The sequence below is a fragment of the Lissotriton helveticus genome, chromosome 3_2 (genome assembly GCF_964261635.1).
Source record: "Lissotriton helveticus chromosome 3_2, aLisHel1.1, whole genome shotgun sequence".
Taxonomy (NCBI): domain Eukaryota; kingdom Metazoa; phylum Chordata; class Amphibia; order Caudata; family Salamandridae; genus Lissotriton; species Lissotriton helveticus.
This window is the reverse complement of record NC_136062.1, coordinates 125,174,342-125,193,770: the sequence shown is the minus strand read 5'-3', so window position 1 is coordinate 125,193,770 and position 19,429 is coordinate 125,174,342. Positions and strand designations below refer to the sequence as shown.

The 19,429-nt window shown below is 42.4% G+C and overlaps 1 protein-coding gene across 3 annotated transcripts in view; it reads right to left on the bottom strand.

Annotated features, from left to right (window-relative positions):
• CGNL1 (cingulin like 1) overlaps positions 1-19,429 on the bottom strand; it is a 601,175-nt gene that overhangs the window by 395,767 nt on the left and 185,979 nt on the right. For all 3 annotated transcript variants that reach the window (XM_078684907.1, XM_078684910.1, XM_078684908.1), the window contains exons 4-7: positions 18,237-18,342; positions 10,662-10,763; positions 10,178-10,326; positions 6,231-6,372 (exon numbers count right to left, since the gene is read on the bottom strand). In XM_078684907.1, the coding sequence (XP_078541033.1) occupies positions 6,231-6,372; positions 10,178-10,326; positions 10,662-10,763; positions 18,237-18,342 (499 nt within the window). The remainder of the gene's footprint in view (positions 1-6,230; positions 6,373-10,177; positions 10,327-10,661; positions 10,764-18,236; positions 18,343-19,429) is intronic.

Sequence of the window (19,429 nt, the reverse complement as noted above, 5' to 3'; positions counted from 1 at the left end):
CCAAATAACTAAGAGAGGGAAAAATGCCGGCGAGGCAGGAGGAGTAGCAGGCGATTAGCGGCTAGCAACGTTGAACCCAGCAGATTTCGTGAGCAAAGGCACCAGGGGAGGCAGCATCAGCAAGTTCAACAGACTCCACTCCCGCCAAGAAGCACAGATCGTGGTTGGTGGCCGGGAGTGTGGAAGAGGGGCTGGGAGAACAGACCGTAATTCAGGCGCCACTAGCCAGAGAAGAAGTGGGGAGAACTAGGGCACAGTGCGTGCAGGGCACCCCGGACCACAGCAGACAGTGGAATGCGGAGAAAGCAGCCATGACGCCCCCTTAGGTAGTGAGGCGCAGTACACAGTCCGTGGGGCAGACTAGATGACACAAGCAGTCCGTAAGGGGTGACGGACCCCTGAGACCCACAATAGGAGGCAACCAGCTGGACCCAAGCAGCCGCAGGGCCCAGGAACACACCAGCAGGCGGAGCAGCCAAACACCAGAGCACCAGGGAGAGGCGAGGCAGAGGTAGGTAAAGTAGGGCCCCCACAGCCAACAGCAAGGCACAGCAACCAACAAGGAGCAGAGCATAGAAGAGCCAATCCGTGGGAGGGCCCACGCAGCAGATGTGGGCTGCCAGGTGCAGAGGCGGACCCCCGAGGCACCAACAGGAAAGAGGGGCCCCGGACCTGTGGATCCGAAGCAGGCAGGGGCACAAAGATGAGGAAGGAGAGGAGCAGCGATGGGCACAACACTCCTCCACCGAGAGCAGGCTCCAGAGCCTGGCAACAGGAGCGATGAGGAGGAGCAGCAGGGAAAAGGAGCCCCAGGCGGCGCGATAGCAGCAACAAGGCAGGCTCGCAGCTCAGAGCAACAGCAGCACAGCAGAGCGCGGCGGCCGGCCCCCACCGGAGAGGAGAAACCAGCGAGGGGGGCGCGCCACTCCCTCAGCCCAGCCCAGGCAGCGCCGCAACCATGCGGGACCGGAGCAACGCTCTAGGCCGCAACCAGGCCGCAGCGCCACTCGACCGGGCCGCACAGCAAGCGGCCCCTAACCCCACCGGCAAACCCCCCCAGAGAAGGTACGTCTCACCGCGGCAGGCGGAGTCCAGGTCCGGCGTCAGCATCGCAGCCGAGGCACTCAGCAAGAATCAGCAGCTCTGGCGAGATCCAAAGGCGGCCCCCCAGCGCAGAAGACCAGCACCAGCCACGAGGCTGGGAACTCAGCCGGGGAGGCACGGAGAGGCACCGGAGCAGCACAGGTAGGTGCGCACTGCTCCCCAAGGCAAAAGTCAGCAGTTTAGTGCGGCGATGATAGCGATGTCACCTGGATAATGGCGGATAAAAGTGCTTGGTCGGCAGAGCCCACTCAGAGTGTGGCCATCTTGCAGCCGGCCAAGCCACGCCCCTCTAGCTAGCGAGTAAGTTAGTTTGTTAATGATAGAGTTGGTTAGTTAGTGAGTGAGACAGTGAGAGAGTTAGTAAGATAGTGAGTGAGAGTGAGTTAGTGACAGAAAGTTATTCAGTGAGAGAGTAAGCGTTAGTCAGAGAGAGAGTTATTTAGTGAGAGAGAGAGATAGTTTGAGAGTTAGTTATAGAGAGAGAGAGTCCATGAGATAGAGAGTCAGAATTAGTGTTTTTAATGTGAGTTAGATAGTGAGAGGGAGTGAGACAATTAGTTAGTTAGTGAGAGAGTGAGTTAGTTAGTTAGAGGAAGGAACCTACACTAGACCTCTTGTGACTAACATAACTGTGCAGTACACTACACATAGCCATGGCAGGATGCACAGATGTCATGGGCACACATTGACAAACAAAGATCACAGCAAAAACAAACTTCTAACTGTTCTACTACGTGGACTAGGGGACATTGCAACATGACAGTAGCTAAGGGTAGTCAAACATGTACGGCAGCACTGCGGCAGTGAATTTGATGGATGACATACTCACAATGCACCGAAAGTCATGCTCGGTACATGAAGAATGTCCACATTATGGAAAGGTGGCATTTCAGATGCCTGTTACATCTGCATTGACTAGGTCTTTCATGGTTCGAGCTGCCATGTGACTGCCGGCCCGTTCCTAAGATCAATGGCAGCCCACTTTGCGTCATTAAAATGGGGAGTTCATCTATGACCTTGTAGGATATGATTTATACGAGGAAGGTATTACTGCTTTCACTGGTGTTATGCTCTTGCATGATCCAGCAGGGCAGGGTGTGGGTCTGTTGTGTTTATCACTGTAGGACAGGTGCTATTCTGCTGCTGACAAGCCTACCACAGCTGAGCACCATTGTAGCCCTCTGCTGAGCTGCAGCTGAACGTCCAGCAGTGGTTCATGGTAATTCCCTTAAGGGGCGGCTTTGGACGGGGTCTGCATCACACTCATTGACCGTGAAGAGTCTAATTAGGCCCTCGGCAGCCAATTACTCTGAAGACCCCAACCTTCTTTGTCTAGCATCATTATGGGGAATGGTGTCAGTAGTGCAATAGAGACCAGCATTTACTGGCACTGGATTCACGAAGTTCATCAGTTGAATGAATCTGAAACGTGAACAGAAAAACAGTGGAGTGGAGGCTCAGGTCAGGAAACTGGTAAGCATTTCCACATGTTTAAATAGTGCAGTCAAGTGATTTGACTGTGAATATGTTTGAGAAGCTAGGACTGCTGCAGCTTCCGAATGGATACTTCTGGAATTTTTGAGTAATATATAAATTTGCTCCAAATTTAGATTTAAATCGATGGAAGTAAACCTGCTTAATTAGCCTTTTTTTCTAAATTTGGCATTCATTACTTAAAAAGGAACCTCGATTGTCGATGAGTCTCCTAATTATTGTGATAGACTCGTTCAGGTATTTGCATCCAATCAGGTGCGCGCATAAGTAGGCGCAGCGTTGACATCAACTGTATGCCATAAAAGGTGTTACTGGTCAATGGAACGATTTGTTCAGCCTGCCTCGGAATATATCGCCTGCCATTTCCCATAACGCTATACCTGTAAAGTGTTAAGAAACGGAGAAGGTGATAAACATATGTGACAGTCTGGACCAGCTGGGTGTGGACACAAATATCAATGTGTGAACTAGCGCAGATGAAAGAGTCTGTCTGTCACCACAGTCTCTGGCTGAATCATGGCGAGATGTCGCATGGAGAGGAACGTCATGTGACCTATGTAATATTAGAAAGAGGCTTGTTTGACCTCAGCTACACTCTATGACCAGTGCTCTACTCTTAACAAGGCGCTAAGGTGTTAAAAAAAAAAAAAAGAAGAAAGAAAGTTAGATGGAAATTGACAGTGATGGGGAAAGAACTCCAATGCGAAGCTCCCACACACAGGCGCGCGCATATTTGTCTATCTTCTACCCCCAGTCCGCTCCCCCAAAGCGTCATCAGCCCATTTAAAGCCGCCCTGATGAATCAGCGTATAGCTTTCTTAATGGCACACTAGTTATTTGAATCTATTGTGTTTTCTGACACATTTTAAAGCACTGCATTACACCTTCAGCTTCTCTTTAAAAGCAGATATCTTTATGGAAATGTTTTTGCGTGAAATACCAGGCCGCCTCCTCTCTAGGATGGATTGAAGCAGTGCAAGAAAATCTGAATAACTAAACAGAGTGCTCATTAACCCCCTGCTGAAATGCTCAAACATTCACTTTGCTGTTCGTGAAGAAGAAAAAAAATAATTGATGCGTTATTAATCCCACTGTTCGGAGCCCAGCGGGCAGTGTATTCCATTCCTTAGCCGGAGGCCGAGCACTCCGGATAACAGATGCAAGCTGTAAAGTTGTTAGTAACAGGATACAGGATGCCTGTAGACGCTGGGGGCATGTACAGCGTTTACCTTGCAGGAGAGAGCAGCGGCAGGACCGATAATTGCAAACAGATGGTGCAGCTGCTCGCTCCTGCAAGGTAAACGCCATACATGCACGAGTACAAATAGGAAACAGTGCAAAATATGCCCGAGTTTCAAAAAAGCTTGGAGCGATTCCAAGAGGTCACTCCAAAGCAGCGGTTGCAAGCTGCTTAGGCGAGACCTAAAAACCATAGAAATTCACTGTAAAAAACACAGGTTTTAGGGACGTTATAGTTAGAAATTTGCATTTAAAAAACCTTCGAAATTCACCGAAAAAAAACACAGGTTTCAGGGACGTTATAATTAGTTGGACATTTCACTCGTACAAAACCATAGAAATTCGACCCTTACAGTTAGTTGACCTAACTATACCTCGCGCCCCCGCAATGCACTGATGATGACATCACATATTACATCATTCATGACATGGAGATATATATATATGATCAAGGCTGTCCGCAGCCGAAACATGTTGTTAGTTTAAATAAACACCCTTGGAGACTTGAGCGGTGCTGTGTTATTTTGAGGACTGAGAGCACCGTTACTTTGGAACTCTGTGAAATTATTTGCTTTACCGGCGTGCTCGGCCGGCATTGGTGCCACTTCCCGAGGGGCCGCTGTCAGCGTCTTCTGAGCGGACTGAGAAACTTATATATATATATATATATATATATATATATATATATATATATATATATTAGAGAGAGATTCAGATTACACATACACATGCAGAATCTTAGACCATAATATGCAATTCATTACTAGAGTGTGGGGAGGACCACGACTCATGACCCTCGATAACAGCAAAAATAGTATATATTTTACTTAGTAGATCTGCTTGTGAGGTTTAAGTTATAGCATTTTTTCATGTGTATTTGTTTTACAGAAAGCTAGCTAACCAAAACCGGGATGCAAGAGGTTACATTTGTTAAGTGAGGTAAAAAATCACATGGAGGTCGCCTCCTGATTATTAAAATAGTTGCTTCCATACATAAAGTAATTAGAACATGCAATCTATAGGACAATACACAATGCTCACATTTATTTCTCCCTACTGACTTAATAATCTTACATTTTACCTTTGCACTGTATACATGTTTGTTTATTAGTATAGCTGCTCTAAATAAATAGTTATTCACCTTTATTTTCACGGCTCGCATATATATGTATATGAGATATGAAGAGCTTAACCGCATGTGCGCTAGTGGTTTTCCCGCTGCGCCTTTTTAAAAACCGCGTTACATGACGAGCTCAGCTCGTCATGAGCGTACGAGCGTCGTCACTCATGACGAGCTGAGCTCGTCATGAGTGCGGAAGGGGTTAATACAGTATATATAAGCACTGGTGTATGTGGTGAGAGACCAAAACTCCAAGAGATGTGACACATCAATTGGGTCTGAAGCCTCTTTGGTCCCTCCATAATTGTATTAAACACATTACACTCTGCGCATCTGCATATTTTCAAGTATAGTGGTTAGAACCAAATCCCTTTGACCCTAGCAGAGCTGCGGGCATTATATTCATGTTTTAAGATAAAAGATAATAACTAGACATTAAGAGTATGTTTCAGTTGTTTTGTTTTCACAAGTGATTCTAGAACGTAATCTATGCTGGATTAAGCACGTCTTCCGCAAATCAGTTAAAGTGAAGTAGGGTAATAAGCTATGTACAAATAACAAGAAATTAATAAACGTGTAGCTCCTATTATTATTTCATGTTTCCTAGCAAACAACATATGTTACTGGGCTCCATTTATTTTCGCTGATTTAATAAGTAATTATTATAAGTAACATTATTTAAAACCCAGTAAATGCCTATATGTTTTACTGGTTCCCATCTGAGATGGTAGAGAGGAGTTAAGAAATAAACAGTGCTGAAATAAAGCAAGATGAGCTCCCAGGGCTTAAAAGGCATTGGTTAAGCTTTCAACTTGAGTGTGTTTAAATTTACATTTTTGCATTTTTACCAAGATATACAAGGGAGTTCAGTGAACGTGTTTCGTCAATATTTTAGAAACTCCATACTAAAGACGTGATTTGAAAGTGATCCTTAGCTCTGATGGGAAGCATAATGTCCGTAGATAGAATGGAATATTTCAGTGTTGTAGGTGTAAAAAGAAGTGAGTACTGAGATGTGCATGCAAGGGTTTATGGAGTAAGTGGAGATAGGCAGAGCTTGCTGTTTACTGTTAGAGATTTTGAATTATATAAGGTAAGAACAACCTAGGGAAACCCTGATTTGTGCCTTAGAAAAGAGACATTACACAAATAGCAATATTAATGATTTTGTGAAGGGTAAAGGAGAACTAATTGCACAAGCAGACTCTTGCCGTGTTCCAGCATACACTTGACACGAAATAAAAGCATTTTGGGATGGTAGATTTCTACAAACCTCGATCAGGGCGTCTCGCTCTGCATCACTGGCACCAGAATTCTTTGCTTCATCCAGTTCATCGTGCATTTCTGATAGCTGGTCCTGCAAGTCTCGGATTTCAGTCTGGTTCTGTTCACGTTCCATCTTCACCTGGAATAATCTATCAAACAAGCTCATGTTACCATCTGAGCTAAAATGCAACCAATGCATTGTAAATAGACATGAAAAAACTGTTAAAATGCACAACTGGCAGACAAATGCTTGAAAATATGGAATGAAATGCAAAGAGACAGGGAAGGAAATGAGGTTTTTATCTTTTGCAGATTTTAGTTACTTTGGAAGTTACAGGTTATTGTCTTAATAAACACAACCTGCCAATGAATCTAGTTGGCACTGGACTTGCAGTTGTGGAAAAATACAGTAACACTTCCAGTTTGAGCTGGTCGCAAATCTCATTACATATGAGCTTGTATAGAAATATAAAAACTAAGAAATACAGACTTAGCCAACAGATACGACCAGTATCTCTTATCCCCTAGGTTTCCTCTAATTTTCAAAACTATTGCTCGGCTATGCCTATTTCAGTCTGTTTTTCTTTTTTTAATTGATTTCCGGTCTATTCGTGCCATTTCTGCTGGGGGGTTAGAGGCCAGAGAGATGTTCCATACAATCACTGCTCTTTTTGAGCCACATACAATTATTCTTCAACTTTAACCTTTAGTCGAACAACATGACTTTCAGATCTAGCAACATTCTTTCACTGAAAAGTGTCCTCTCTTGCTCTATGTACTCACTTTTTATAAAACTCATGGTCTATCATTCTGTCCATCACAGATTTCCACTGGTGTACATATGGATGTTCGGGAGCATTTCTTTACAGAACTAGTGACTCAAACTATGATCTAAAATTCTTTCAGCAAGTCTCATAAAATTGAGACATTTCCAAATAAATTCAACGTGGAAGTACGATTCCTGAAATATTTATTACATAATCCCATTGTAACCCGTTTTGTTGTATTTTACAATGCACTAATTTAAGATGTGGTAATGGTTATTTTTAGAGATCTATTTAGTTTCTACAACCAAACCTTACACGTAGATGCATCAGATTGATTTACTGTTTACAAAATTCCAGTTACAGGGCTTATGCGAGGTTAGTTTGAGTGACTAACAAAAGAATGGAATTTAGAGCTCTAGATCCAAGATCCTACCACATATATTCACAATTAGAGGAGTAACTGACGGAAAGAAACTTGAATATTGATACATCAGAAGGTCATACATGGTATAAAATAGCAATATCTGAAGGAGGAACATAATACAATTGTTGCCAACTGCCTAAAGAATAATGTGTGAATATTCTTTCTCAATTTTGAGAAAGAAGGCAAGATTGGGTCGGGGGGAGAGTGAGTGGATTACCTCGGAAAAGAATTGCACAAGAGAAAAAATATATTTAGATTTGGAAAGTAAGTCTTTAGATGTCATGGCTTCAATAAGCATTCTAAATCCGTACTCCGTAGACGTAGTATTTTAGATTTTTACAGGCTAAGCACATTATTTAAACCAAATTGCCTAATGTGGAGGCGGACAATGGAGGCTTCTCCGAAAAAAGGAGATATGACTTTATCCTCTTAAACGCAAGACCGTGAATTGCATTTTTATGTTTCTTATATGGCCTTCACTTACCAAATCAATTTCACATCAATGCATGATCAGTTTTCAGTAAAAAAAAAAATAGCAAGGACATAAAAGGATATTATCAGTGAGTGCAGCAGAAGGAGTAGTAATTAAACATTAGCAGAGGGAGTAAACTCCGTCCTGAATAGGTACAAAGGAAACAAAGATCCATCCTTTAGGATCAACAGCAGATTCTGAGACTGTTTTGTACTCTGTGAACTGACTGGTGCTAAGTTACGATTGTATACGCAGATGCTCAGAGATCAGGCACAGGAAGTGTACCAAGTGCACAGTGACTGATAAAAAAACAAATCACACAGAAAGACTGAATTTGACTGGGCCAAAGGTCATAGCAGGCTAAAAAGTCCAGAAGCTAAAAGAATGTCTCACAAAAGCTCAAAGTTAGGAGGAATTTGGATGAAAAATGCAACTCTTATGCATCACAGATTACAAGCCTCAGTTATCTTATCTTAAACAAGAATTCTGCACTAAGAACAGAGCTGATCGGGGTTCTTCACAGGCTCTGATACTTCTCGATCTGTCGGCGGCGTTCGACACGGTCGACCATTCTCTTTTGGTCGACCGTGTCGGATGCGCCGGCATCTCGGGGGTTCTCTTAAGCTGGATCTCCTCGTTTTTAGAGAATCGCCAACAGGCTGTGCGACTTTCCCCTTTTTGCTCCTCCCCTCGAGCAGTGACCTGTGGGGTTCCACAGGGCTCTGCTCTTTCTCCCCTTTTATTCAATCTTTATATTTTTCCTTTAATTTATGCTTTGCGCCGTTTGGAGGTCACAGTGTTTAATTACGCTGATGACCTCCAACTTATCTTTACTCTTTCTGCTTCCCCTGATTCAGTTACCCATTTTCAGAACATTATGATTTTCATCCATGACTGGATGTGCACGAATCACTTAAAGTTAAATCCCGACAAGACGGAACTTGTCTTGTTCGGAGGTTCGCCCAATCCTTGGTGCTCCAACTTTTGGCCCCCCTCTCTTGGTCCCCCTCCTTTGGCATCTAAATCCGTGAAGAGCTTGGGCATTAAAATCAGCAATGATCTGTCGATGCATACTCAGATCAGTGCGATTGTCTCCTCTTGCTTCCTGTCTCTTCGTGTAATTCGGAAGGTCTCTCGATTTTTTACCATCGACGCCCTGAAGATTATCCTCCTAGCCCTTGTAATCTCTAAGGTGGATTATGCTAATTCTCTGTATACTGGTATTCCTGCCTATGAATTACGCCGACTTCAGCTTATCCAAAATCAGGCTGCTAGGCTGATTTATAGTCGCTCCCGTTTCTATCATGCCCTTCCTCTCCTTAGACAACTGCATTGGTTGCCGGTCCCTTATAGATGCCAATTCAAATTAGGATGCCTCATTTTTAAATCTTTGGCGGGCTGAGCTCCACACTATATGGCATCTAGGCTCTCTACTTACATTCCTTCCAGGAACCTACGGTCGTCATCAAAAAACCTCCTAGTTATCCCTCGCTTTGTTAGGAAGAAGCATGGGGGATCGTGTTTTTCTTTTTTGGCACCCAGGTTCTGGAATGACCTTCCTGACAGTCTTCGTTCTTCTCCCTCATATTTGGAATTCCGCAAAGGTTTGAAGACCTGGCTATTCACCAGAGCATTCGTAGACTAGATTGGTTCTATGGTACTGCACATTACTAGCGCCATGAAACCTTTTTTGGTATACGTGCGCTCTATAAATTGCCCCAACTTCAACTTTACAAACTGCCCATGTTCTCATTGATCGGTCTCTACTGAGCCTTTTAATAAGCTCGTATTACCAAATTGGGATTGCAAGTAAAGACATTTTACCACTATCAACATTCTTAGGGGCGAATGTATTTCCTGGAACATATCAACCTGGATGGTCAAAGACATCCATAAAGTCAATGAGTGATAGAACAGGTAGTTGGTTTATGGCCAATTAATGATAAAGGTAGGTGGGTTATATGCCTAGAAAAGGTGCCGGAATTACAGGTTTAAAGGAAAAAATCTGTGGAGTAACACTGACTTCCGCATATAATTACCCATTCCATTAGGACATAAAGGAAACTGGCTTATAATTACAAGCTAATACAGGGAGCTACAGTATTGCTCCAAAATAAGTAAGAGCTCTAGTGGCATCATAGGATTCTAAAGATGAAATTAACTTTCCCAAAAATGTACAACACAGAGTTAACAGAAATAATATTAAGAGATTTTCATTTACTTTCATGCTGTTGTGATATAAACAGAAATTACTAGAACACTAGTACGAAATATAACGCATATTTACTCACTCCTCAAGGTTTTTCCTCAGCTCTTTTTCACTTTGACTGAGTTTATCTCTTATTACATTATTTTCTTTCATGCAGTCTTCTAGTTGCTGCTGAATATCCTTCATATTTGACCTCGTCCGCTCTTTTTCGTCTTTGGAATTATGATGACCCTGCAGGAAATTACGTATAGTTATAGGAAAAGATTTATTTAAAAGATATTACCTGTAAACTAATGCCTTCAATTCGAATTTCAAACTGGAAAGGTGCTTTTACCCAGACGTGGCGGCAAAGCAGCCCAGCTGTGCTGATCACCACAACAGTTTGATAACCCCCACATCAGGATATTTTACAATAAAGTATTGTATTTATATACGGATAGACAATGCCACTATGGCTCCAAGTGCATTGTGGTCTCCAAATAATGCGTACAAAAACAATAGTGCTTTCAAAGTTAGACCAAAATGTGCGGCCTAACACATCATAAAGGCCTACTGATAAGGATTACCTGTATTTCTTGGTCTAATTTTTTCTGCAATTCTGAAACCTTTTTCTCCAGCTCACGTTTCTCTTCAACTAATGCTTTAACTTCTGCTGAAGGCTCTGAAACCTACAAGTGAAAAAGACAGGAGTAGTGTTTATTAGAATGACACATGCTTAGATATAATGTGGCTAAAAGAATGTCCCAAACTAAAAATTGAGGTTCCACGGCCTTGAAGGCCTCTTTGCACAACATACTGGAAAAGAAGACAGAGGCATGGCTACTTTCTTCAAAGATGGCATTAGCCTTGCCCCCCAGATATCTTATTATGCCACTGTTGATTCACAAACTCACTCACCAAGGCCATCTTTTTGGCTTACCACCTTCCAGGCTCTAAAGCGGAATGCCTCAAAGAATTACGTAACTAGCATGCATAGTTACCATGCTGGCGTTCAATGGGATTATTATAGGTCTCAGTTGCCGACCAAACTAATGGCAACAACACTATTTGGTTTGTCAATCTTGCTTCTTTCAACCTTATTCAGTAGGTTGATAACCCACCAAATGACATTTCCAACATCTATCACTCGGAAGTCCACTACCCATTCTCTTTTCTTTTTATCCTGGGCTCGGTGGCTGGTCAGATTAAATTCTGCAGCATGGTCCCAAAGTAAGATGGATAATGTGGCAATAGCTAGATACTCTGGCCACTCTACTGGACAATGCTAATGACCTTACATTTCCCAAATCTAAAGAGAATACCTCTGAATTGCTCCTTTTCTATGACAACAACTTTACCTCTCGGTGGATCCCTTTGTAACTCTGTCCAGCCATCCAACTCACTCCTCTGTCGAGTCACATGGTACACGCCAGAACTTGTACCTCTTCATTAGGAAAGCAGAGTGTAAATGGAGGCAAGACTATTCCAAACAATCTTGAAGGTTCTTCAGAGCGCAACATAGTCAATACAAATTATAACTACACACTGCTACAGCTTCCTACATTTCCGTATTAGTTTCTCTACATCTTATGTGGCTTCTCTATTGTCAAGATGTTTACATCCCCAGATTGCTGCTTCTTTGAGATTGCTCCACCCTAAACTCTCTCTGACAATCTAAGAAGATGGTTTGATTGACTGTGGTAGTGGCTCCGCCGCAAATTCTCTGCAACATTCTGCTGTCCTTCAATGGCCAGGTCTAATGCATTTGCAAAGACATAATTTGCAACTGCCTTCTGGGTCAACCAAACCCCTACTGAGTGATGAGGTTTTGGCGTCAGGCATTCTATGTGTCCAACCTTTCTGTTCTGCAGAGTCCACCATCTGCACTTGAGTGCCCCAGACAACAACACTGTATCCCAACGTGGTTAATATCTGTGTGCAGCCTGTGGGTGAGTTGATCTGTAGTTGAGATTTGAAGGTCATTTCTTATATCAAGGATTTGTAAAACATTTGTCATGAAACTCATCCATGCCTCTTCGGGCAACATTAGTCAGCTGAGGAACTGTCTATTGTCAATACTTTGATGTTGAATAATATTCTTAAACTGAATGGCAACAAGACTTAAAATCCTGGTACAATGTGATCTGAAAGTCTCTAGTCTTCTACTCTTGGTGAACCATCCCTCACAGACCTTGGGATCTGTTTGACAACATTTAAGGCTGACACTCAAATTTAGAAGGTGTGATCATCCTGATTTGATCCCTTGCATACCCTCAGAATAATCCTTACCAATATTCCCAGAGAGCAACATGCCTTAATAGTAGTGTTTAGTAGTTCTATGTTTTCTGGAGTATGGGAACACTGTATTCCCCAGGCTTTCTGAAAACCAATTGAGGAAAGTATAATGCACTCAAAACCTGGCCATCAATTTTTCAGAAGCTTGTCAGTTGCTCCACTGGCTGCAGATCAAGCAGGGTATTCGCTAGAAGTTGCCCTGTCTCATGAAGTGAACTTCCATTCATACTGGTGCAAAGTTCCTTTCCAATCTAATGGTTTCTTATGCCCCACCACACTCTGATATCTAGATCACCTGGTTTGATGAAGATCTCATGGTTGGAAAAAGCATGCAGTGGAAGGAGATCATTCAGAATCTTGGGACACCAGGATCTTTCCTCTTCAGCTTTATTTTATTTCCGAGTACTCCGGTTATCAGGTACCAAATACTTTTCTGCTAATTCTTGTAATCAACTCTACCCCTTTTGTAATACTTGGGTATTCTTTTCTCTTAGTCTCTAAAAAAGTAATGTGTGCGCCTTGTTCTGTGTAAGTGCACTGCCACTGTGAATCTGTACTCCCTGTGGTAGAAGCGGAGAATGATTTAATGCCTCAAGTCACTTTTTATCAGATACCAGATAAAAAGTCTTCGAGCTCTTAATGTGAAAAACCAAAAAGGTAAGCTTCTGGTAAGTTGCATCACTAGTAGCCCTGTTTTTAAACCTAATAAGAGCAGCAGCAGCAAGGGCGCTCCCATTTATTTCTCCCATTTTATATAGCCTCATACAGCGATATAGCAATATACACACACACATACACACACACACAGACAAATGGACAGACAGATAGATCATATACAGGGCTGTCAACATGGAATTACAAAAGTCCAAATATTTCAAGGAATAAAGCAAATGAAGAGGAAGGTTAAACAAGTAAGGCAACGTACAAAAAATGAAATAAATTATAAGTCAAGAAAGGGATATTGGTGGCAATTGAACAAGTGAGGAATGTGAGGCATAAACAGATGAAATATTAGTTGTGTTGAAGGCAGCAGATAATTTAAGTAAAAGAATAAGAAGACGGAACTTTCCATCGTCAAGAATGCACAAAGCGCCATTCAAAAAGCTTTGACAAGGTCATCTCAATGCCAGCCAGAATCCAACTGGAATTCAAAACTTAATTTTGAATTTCTTGACATATAATTTGAATGGTGGGGCAATATAGCTTTTGATAACTTTTGTTAGAAAACAGAATCCTAATACCAATTATAAGTTATTAAGGCCTTTTTTGCCAGCTTGGGTTTTTTTCACAAGTGTAGAAATTTGGCAAATGTTAAGGCAGTCTACAAAGACACCCCGAGAAAGAGGTAACTTTGTTAGGTTAGTCAAATCAGGTAAAAGGTAATAACATTTTGGCAACTGCTGCTGAAAATGTATTTGTGAAATCGTTAGATGTTTTAGCTTTGCTATAGTTTTCATTAAACAAATGGATGCCTGAACAATCAGCAGCCCTCCCCACCCCCCACGCCTTGAGACCCTTACGGGTCAGTAGCTGCGCTATATGAACCCCTGATTGATCAAAGCAGTTTGCGAAATTTCATTAAATTCCATCTACCATGTCTAGATTTCCTGTTCATTGTGTAATTTATCAACGTATTATCAACTGACAAAGTATTAGCAACTGGCAACTTTGACAAAGAACTGGGTGATAGGTTTGCATTTGCGGTCCACACCTTTGATCGTAGAAGCAGGTAAAGGATTGGTGCTAACTTAACAACATTATAAAGAATTTCTGGGTCAAATCATGGACAGGTCGATAAGAGATTTCATGTTTATTGCTTTCACAGTGAAAATCTCTCTTTCAGAATTTTCTGTTGTCCTAAAAGTTGGAACATGAAGGCAAGTGTCTTCCCATTTACTCCAGGGCTATTAAGAAACAGTTCTTTTGAGAACAACAGACTAGAGAGTGTAAAACTCTTTATTTTTTGGAAGAGCTAGATTATAAAGATCTAGGTCATGCAATACTTTAAGCGACCAGTGATTGCATTGGTATTTTGATTATCTTGACTATGCAAAATGAGGAAAGCTCAAAGCAAAGTCATAGATGTCCATATTTGCAGTATCAGCGAACCAGGTTAGTCAAGTTTAGGTCTCACTAAGACAGAATATGCACTATCTCTCAGAGACCTTTCATATTTTTTTTTTTAACAGTGGGCTTCGAGATCACCCATTGCTTAATACTGGTTGGCTACACGATCGTTCTCATTTGTTTGATCCTTATTGGTCAGCTGCCGTAGGCTTCCCTCCTCTTAGTGCGTTTACTTTACCCCTCACCTGGAGCATGGATGAATTACTTGTGCCCTTACATTACCCATTTTCTTAGGTGCTACGTTTCCAGCAGGCTCCCTAACATAGTTCTCTACTCTCCATGTTCCTTCTTCCCTCATCTGCGTTGCTTGCGCATCATTGGTGTTGCTTGCCGCAACCCACCCTTCCTCATCTGTGTTGCTTGCCCCCACCTGCCCTCCCTTCTCCGTGCTGCTTGCCTTCACCCACCCTTCTGCATGTTAGTTGGTCCACCTGCCCTACCTTGTCAATGCTACTTGCCACCACCCAAGCTCCCTTTGTTTTTGCCCATGTTGCTTACCATCACCTGCTTTCCTTTCCTCCCCATTGTCTGTGTTTACTTGTCCGCTACCCGCCCTCCCACCTTCGATTGTTGCTCATGTTGATAATTGGACTCCTCCTGTACTCCCTCCTGCTATTATTGTCTAGCCCATGTTGTGGCTTGCTCTGCCCGTCACCAATCCTTCCGCTGTTGTCTGTGTTGTTGCTTGCCCCCAATCGTCCTACCTTATTCTATTGTCTATATACTACTTGCCCGTCGCCCCTTCTGTTACTGCCAAGGTTGTTGCTTGCCCCAGCATCTCTCACCCCCCCCTGTACTTGCTCCCATTACCCACTGTCTTGTTGCTCCCTGCTCACCCCGCTCCCCCCAACCCCCACAAACTGTGTTGCCTCCAGCCCCCTCTCTGTTGCCTTCTTCCCCAAAAGCAACATAAAAAAGGACTATAACATAGCTAACACTGGCCGCAAATTAGTGCATTTTTCTCCACAACCTTCATTGTCTGTTTCCACCCAACACGCCCTCTCTCTCTTTCTCTGCATTACCTCCCATTTTGTCAGCAAATAAAAAAGGCGCTATGACTATCATAGGTTTTTTGTTTTTACTTTTAGCCACGCTACTGTGCAACGTGGCTAAAAGATATTCACAAAGCTCAAAGGCAAGACCATTTTCCTTTGCCAATGCTTTTTAATTTTGCTGATAACTTTACTATGCAAGAATACCCGAGACAACTGTATCTGGAAATTGTCAGTCTACAGAAGTTGGGTTTTTACTAAGTAAAATGTATATTTTAGAAATGAGCACATCAAGAGTGGAGCCTTTATTATGAGTGGGTGTGCAGCACTACTGAGTAGGATTGTTTTCATGCAGAAACGAGTTAGGAAAATTAACTCCACAGGTCTACTAGCTGGGGTGAGGGTAACTGCGGATTAAGAATAGAGAGGATGAAATGAGGTATGATTTGGTATCTGTTCATAATCAAAATATTTCTTATTGAGGAAGTGACCCCATCACCAGTTAGGCTTTACAAGCAGATTAAGCAATCAGTACGAAGTAGGAGATCCATGATTTTTTTTTTTTAATAAGGTGTCACTGGGCCACGTTTCTATCAAGGTTAGAAGATTTAAGTCCAGATTGGCAATTGTATCCACAAACTTCAGTTGGCCTACAGTTCTGCAGTGAAGCGAAGAGTTACCAAATTAGGCGACAATCATTTTCAGTGTAATCCTTTACAACATGCTGAATGCATTGGTCTTTGCCCAGAAAAAATAACAATGGGTGAAACCATAACAGGTACGGAGAGACCTTGGTGTTCAAGGAAGGTTTAACCTAATCTGTCATCAATAGATATGGTATGTCCGATACAGAAATTTCAGAGACCATTCTATGACGACAAAGATCCAAGTTTCGCCTGGAAGCACTTCATACACCACTGACCATGTCTTGAAAAGACAATCAGAGAATACTGGAACGCAGAGCTGAAGTAATGTTTATAAAGTTGATTCGTCATATGAACCATGCTAATTAACTGACAGCAAGGTGACCGATGGCAGAGGAGCCACTGTGGCGAGGTGCAGCAGGTGGAGGCTCATTGTGTGTGGATTGAAATGTGACTGTCCGGCACATGAGTGTATGGGTTATTCGGTCTCATGCTGGTGAGTGATGTGTTGTCCAACCTGTGGCAGGACACTATCTTCCATCGTAGGTGTCGAGCAATCAAAATGCCGAGATCTAATCTATTCAAATCATATGAGAGGCTAACAAATAAACAGCATGCTGAGTCCAGGAAGTCAGAGGGGGCAGGCGGCAGAGGTGGAGGGGGATGGGAGAATATCAGCTAGAGTGGGGTCGGTTTGAGGGAAGCTGTAAGGGTGTAGGAAGAGATGATCTAGGGTGTGGAGGACCTGATCAGATGCATGGTTTTAGAAAAGTGGTTGGTGATTAACAGGGATGGAGGTAGAAGGGAAGCAGCTAAGGTTAGAAACATCGTGTTTTTTGAGATATGGGAATAGAATTCTTAGGAACAATGAACAGCACTGGATTGGACTAGGTTAAGTAAGTAGGAGGGAGACTGCCTGACATGAGTTCAGTCCTGGAGGAAAAGATGTTTCTAAGTTAGGAAGCGGACAGAAGCCACTGTTCCAGAAGGACCAGAAAGTGGACTACAAATAACACAAAATTGACATCTGCAGACTTAACTGTCATCTTGAAATGTGTAAAGATTAAAATTAATAGATTATTTCTGATGAGCAAGGAGGGACACATACAAAGTTTTGGAGTTTTTTGGCACACTCCGTTCCTAATAAAATATCTTAAATTCAAAAAGGGATTTTGTGCAAAAAGACGAGAAGGTCCATTTTGAGACTGCCATTGCTTATTCAATGAAATAGGTCAGCAATACGTTTTTGGGATACTTTGTTAAAAGTTTTGTGTTTGAAATTTGTAGCATTCATGCATGGTTTAGCTTGGTACAAGAGTTGGTAAGAATCCACGGGGGTACGACAGGAGCTCTTGGTCCTGTAGAAGAGGGGTTCGCTGCCCCACTGACAAAATGACAGTGGCAGAACACAGAATTAGGGAGCAGAAGTATTGGCTGTGAATGTCCAAGGTCACATGTGCATGATGCAGTTTGCTGCTGGGTCTACAGCTCTGCTTTGATTCTGTGACACTGCAAGAAATCCACCACCGCTCATAGTCTGCAACCTGAGCCTATTGTTGGACAACACGTCATGGCCCCCAAAGGTGGTGAGGTAGAGAAATCTAGCCTACTAGGCATGCTGCATTCAATGCGCAGGCCAGTGTCATCTATAAAGGGGCATTGTTACAAACTGCAGATGGATGGATCTGGATATACAACAACGATAAGACAACTAACCATTATAAACATGTGACAACCTACCTGACGAGAACGTTAAAGACAACATTTTGGCCTGGTCACACCAGCCTAACAAATAAATCACTACCCACTTTACCTCGAATGGTCGATAAAGGCTGTATTTATCCTGGGATCTTCTATCCATAAACCTGAACAGAGTCTGCTTTTAGATACAGAAAATGGAAGGCAGCTTTCAAATACATGCAGTGTGCACAGTAGAGCTGCCCAATAAGAAGGTTAGTTATTACATGAAGCAGCCATCACAAATAGAAACATTCATGAAAGAATATACCACATTTTCAAAAGCCTGCAACCAGGTCGAACAAGCACGAACTACAGATTTAAAGATCACCCTGTTGCATTTAAAGAAAAAATGCAAAGAACAAACCTGAGAATTTACTTGCACACTGCCGGCAGCTCTGGACTTTAAAGTCTGGATTTTTTCAAAAACCAGATTCACTTTCCTTTTTGTGGCATCGTCATTATCAGCGCTCCTAGAACATGAATAAAGACCAGATCTGAAGAATTAATGTGCATACTTTTTTCAAATGGTCAAGACATCTTACAAATCGTTCTATTTATAAAAGTGTAGTAAAAAAGGTTCACCAGAAAACCAGTGCAAGGCCTCACTGCACAGGAACAGAGAAAGATGGTATCAACACAACAGTTTAACTGCAGTTTTCTTGAACTGTAAGTAACCAATTTACTCTCATATAAACAATATAGCTTCATTTAGGTGCATATTTCAACAAGGGCAGGGGTCATGAGTAGGTCTAGACAAATCATCTGTTAGGCAGGTGTAATCTCGCATAATTTTGTTAATTTACTCTTGATACAAGAAGTCACATGCAATAACGAAACTATCAGGATGTGAGTGACTGGTGTTTGCAGCGCTTGTGTCGTTTTCCCCTATTTCTTAGCACAAAATGCATCCTACTATTTTTATTTTGAGCTAAAATATTGCGCCAAATGCCGGTTTTGCATTATATGAAATTACGCATAAATGTGAGTCACTGACATTTTTGTGAAATTCTGAATAATTACACAGAAGCAAAGTATGCTAATTTTTCAAACTCCTACTCATGAAATGCAAGTGGAGCAGGGAAACTTTGGCCTTACGTCTGGACCTGTGTTATGGCAAAGCCATTCTAGATAGTCGCCTAGTGCGCCACCAGAATCATCAATAATTGATCTATTACTAGATGAGAGTGAAGAAAAAGCTCCCTTCACAGTTGGCACTAAAAGCTATTGCAGAGTCACTGGTTCTGGCTTGAGATCCAGTCCCTTTGATAAAGCAGTCATAAGTAGTGGCACGCTATGGTTTTCGGCAAAAATAGATGAGAATACTGCACCCAGAATTACCACTACCAAAGATACGGTTTTTACCAGACACCATACTACTGCTCCATTGTGAGTTTTGGTCCATGAAACGGGGAGTAACTGAAGAAATTAGTGTTTGTGCACCGCTCTCCACACATTTTTCATCTTTATTTGGATGCAATTCCCTAGATATAATCTGCCAGTTTGTTGCAGGTGGAAAGTATCTGGACAATAACCACAGAAGGGAGAGGGTTCCTTCCA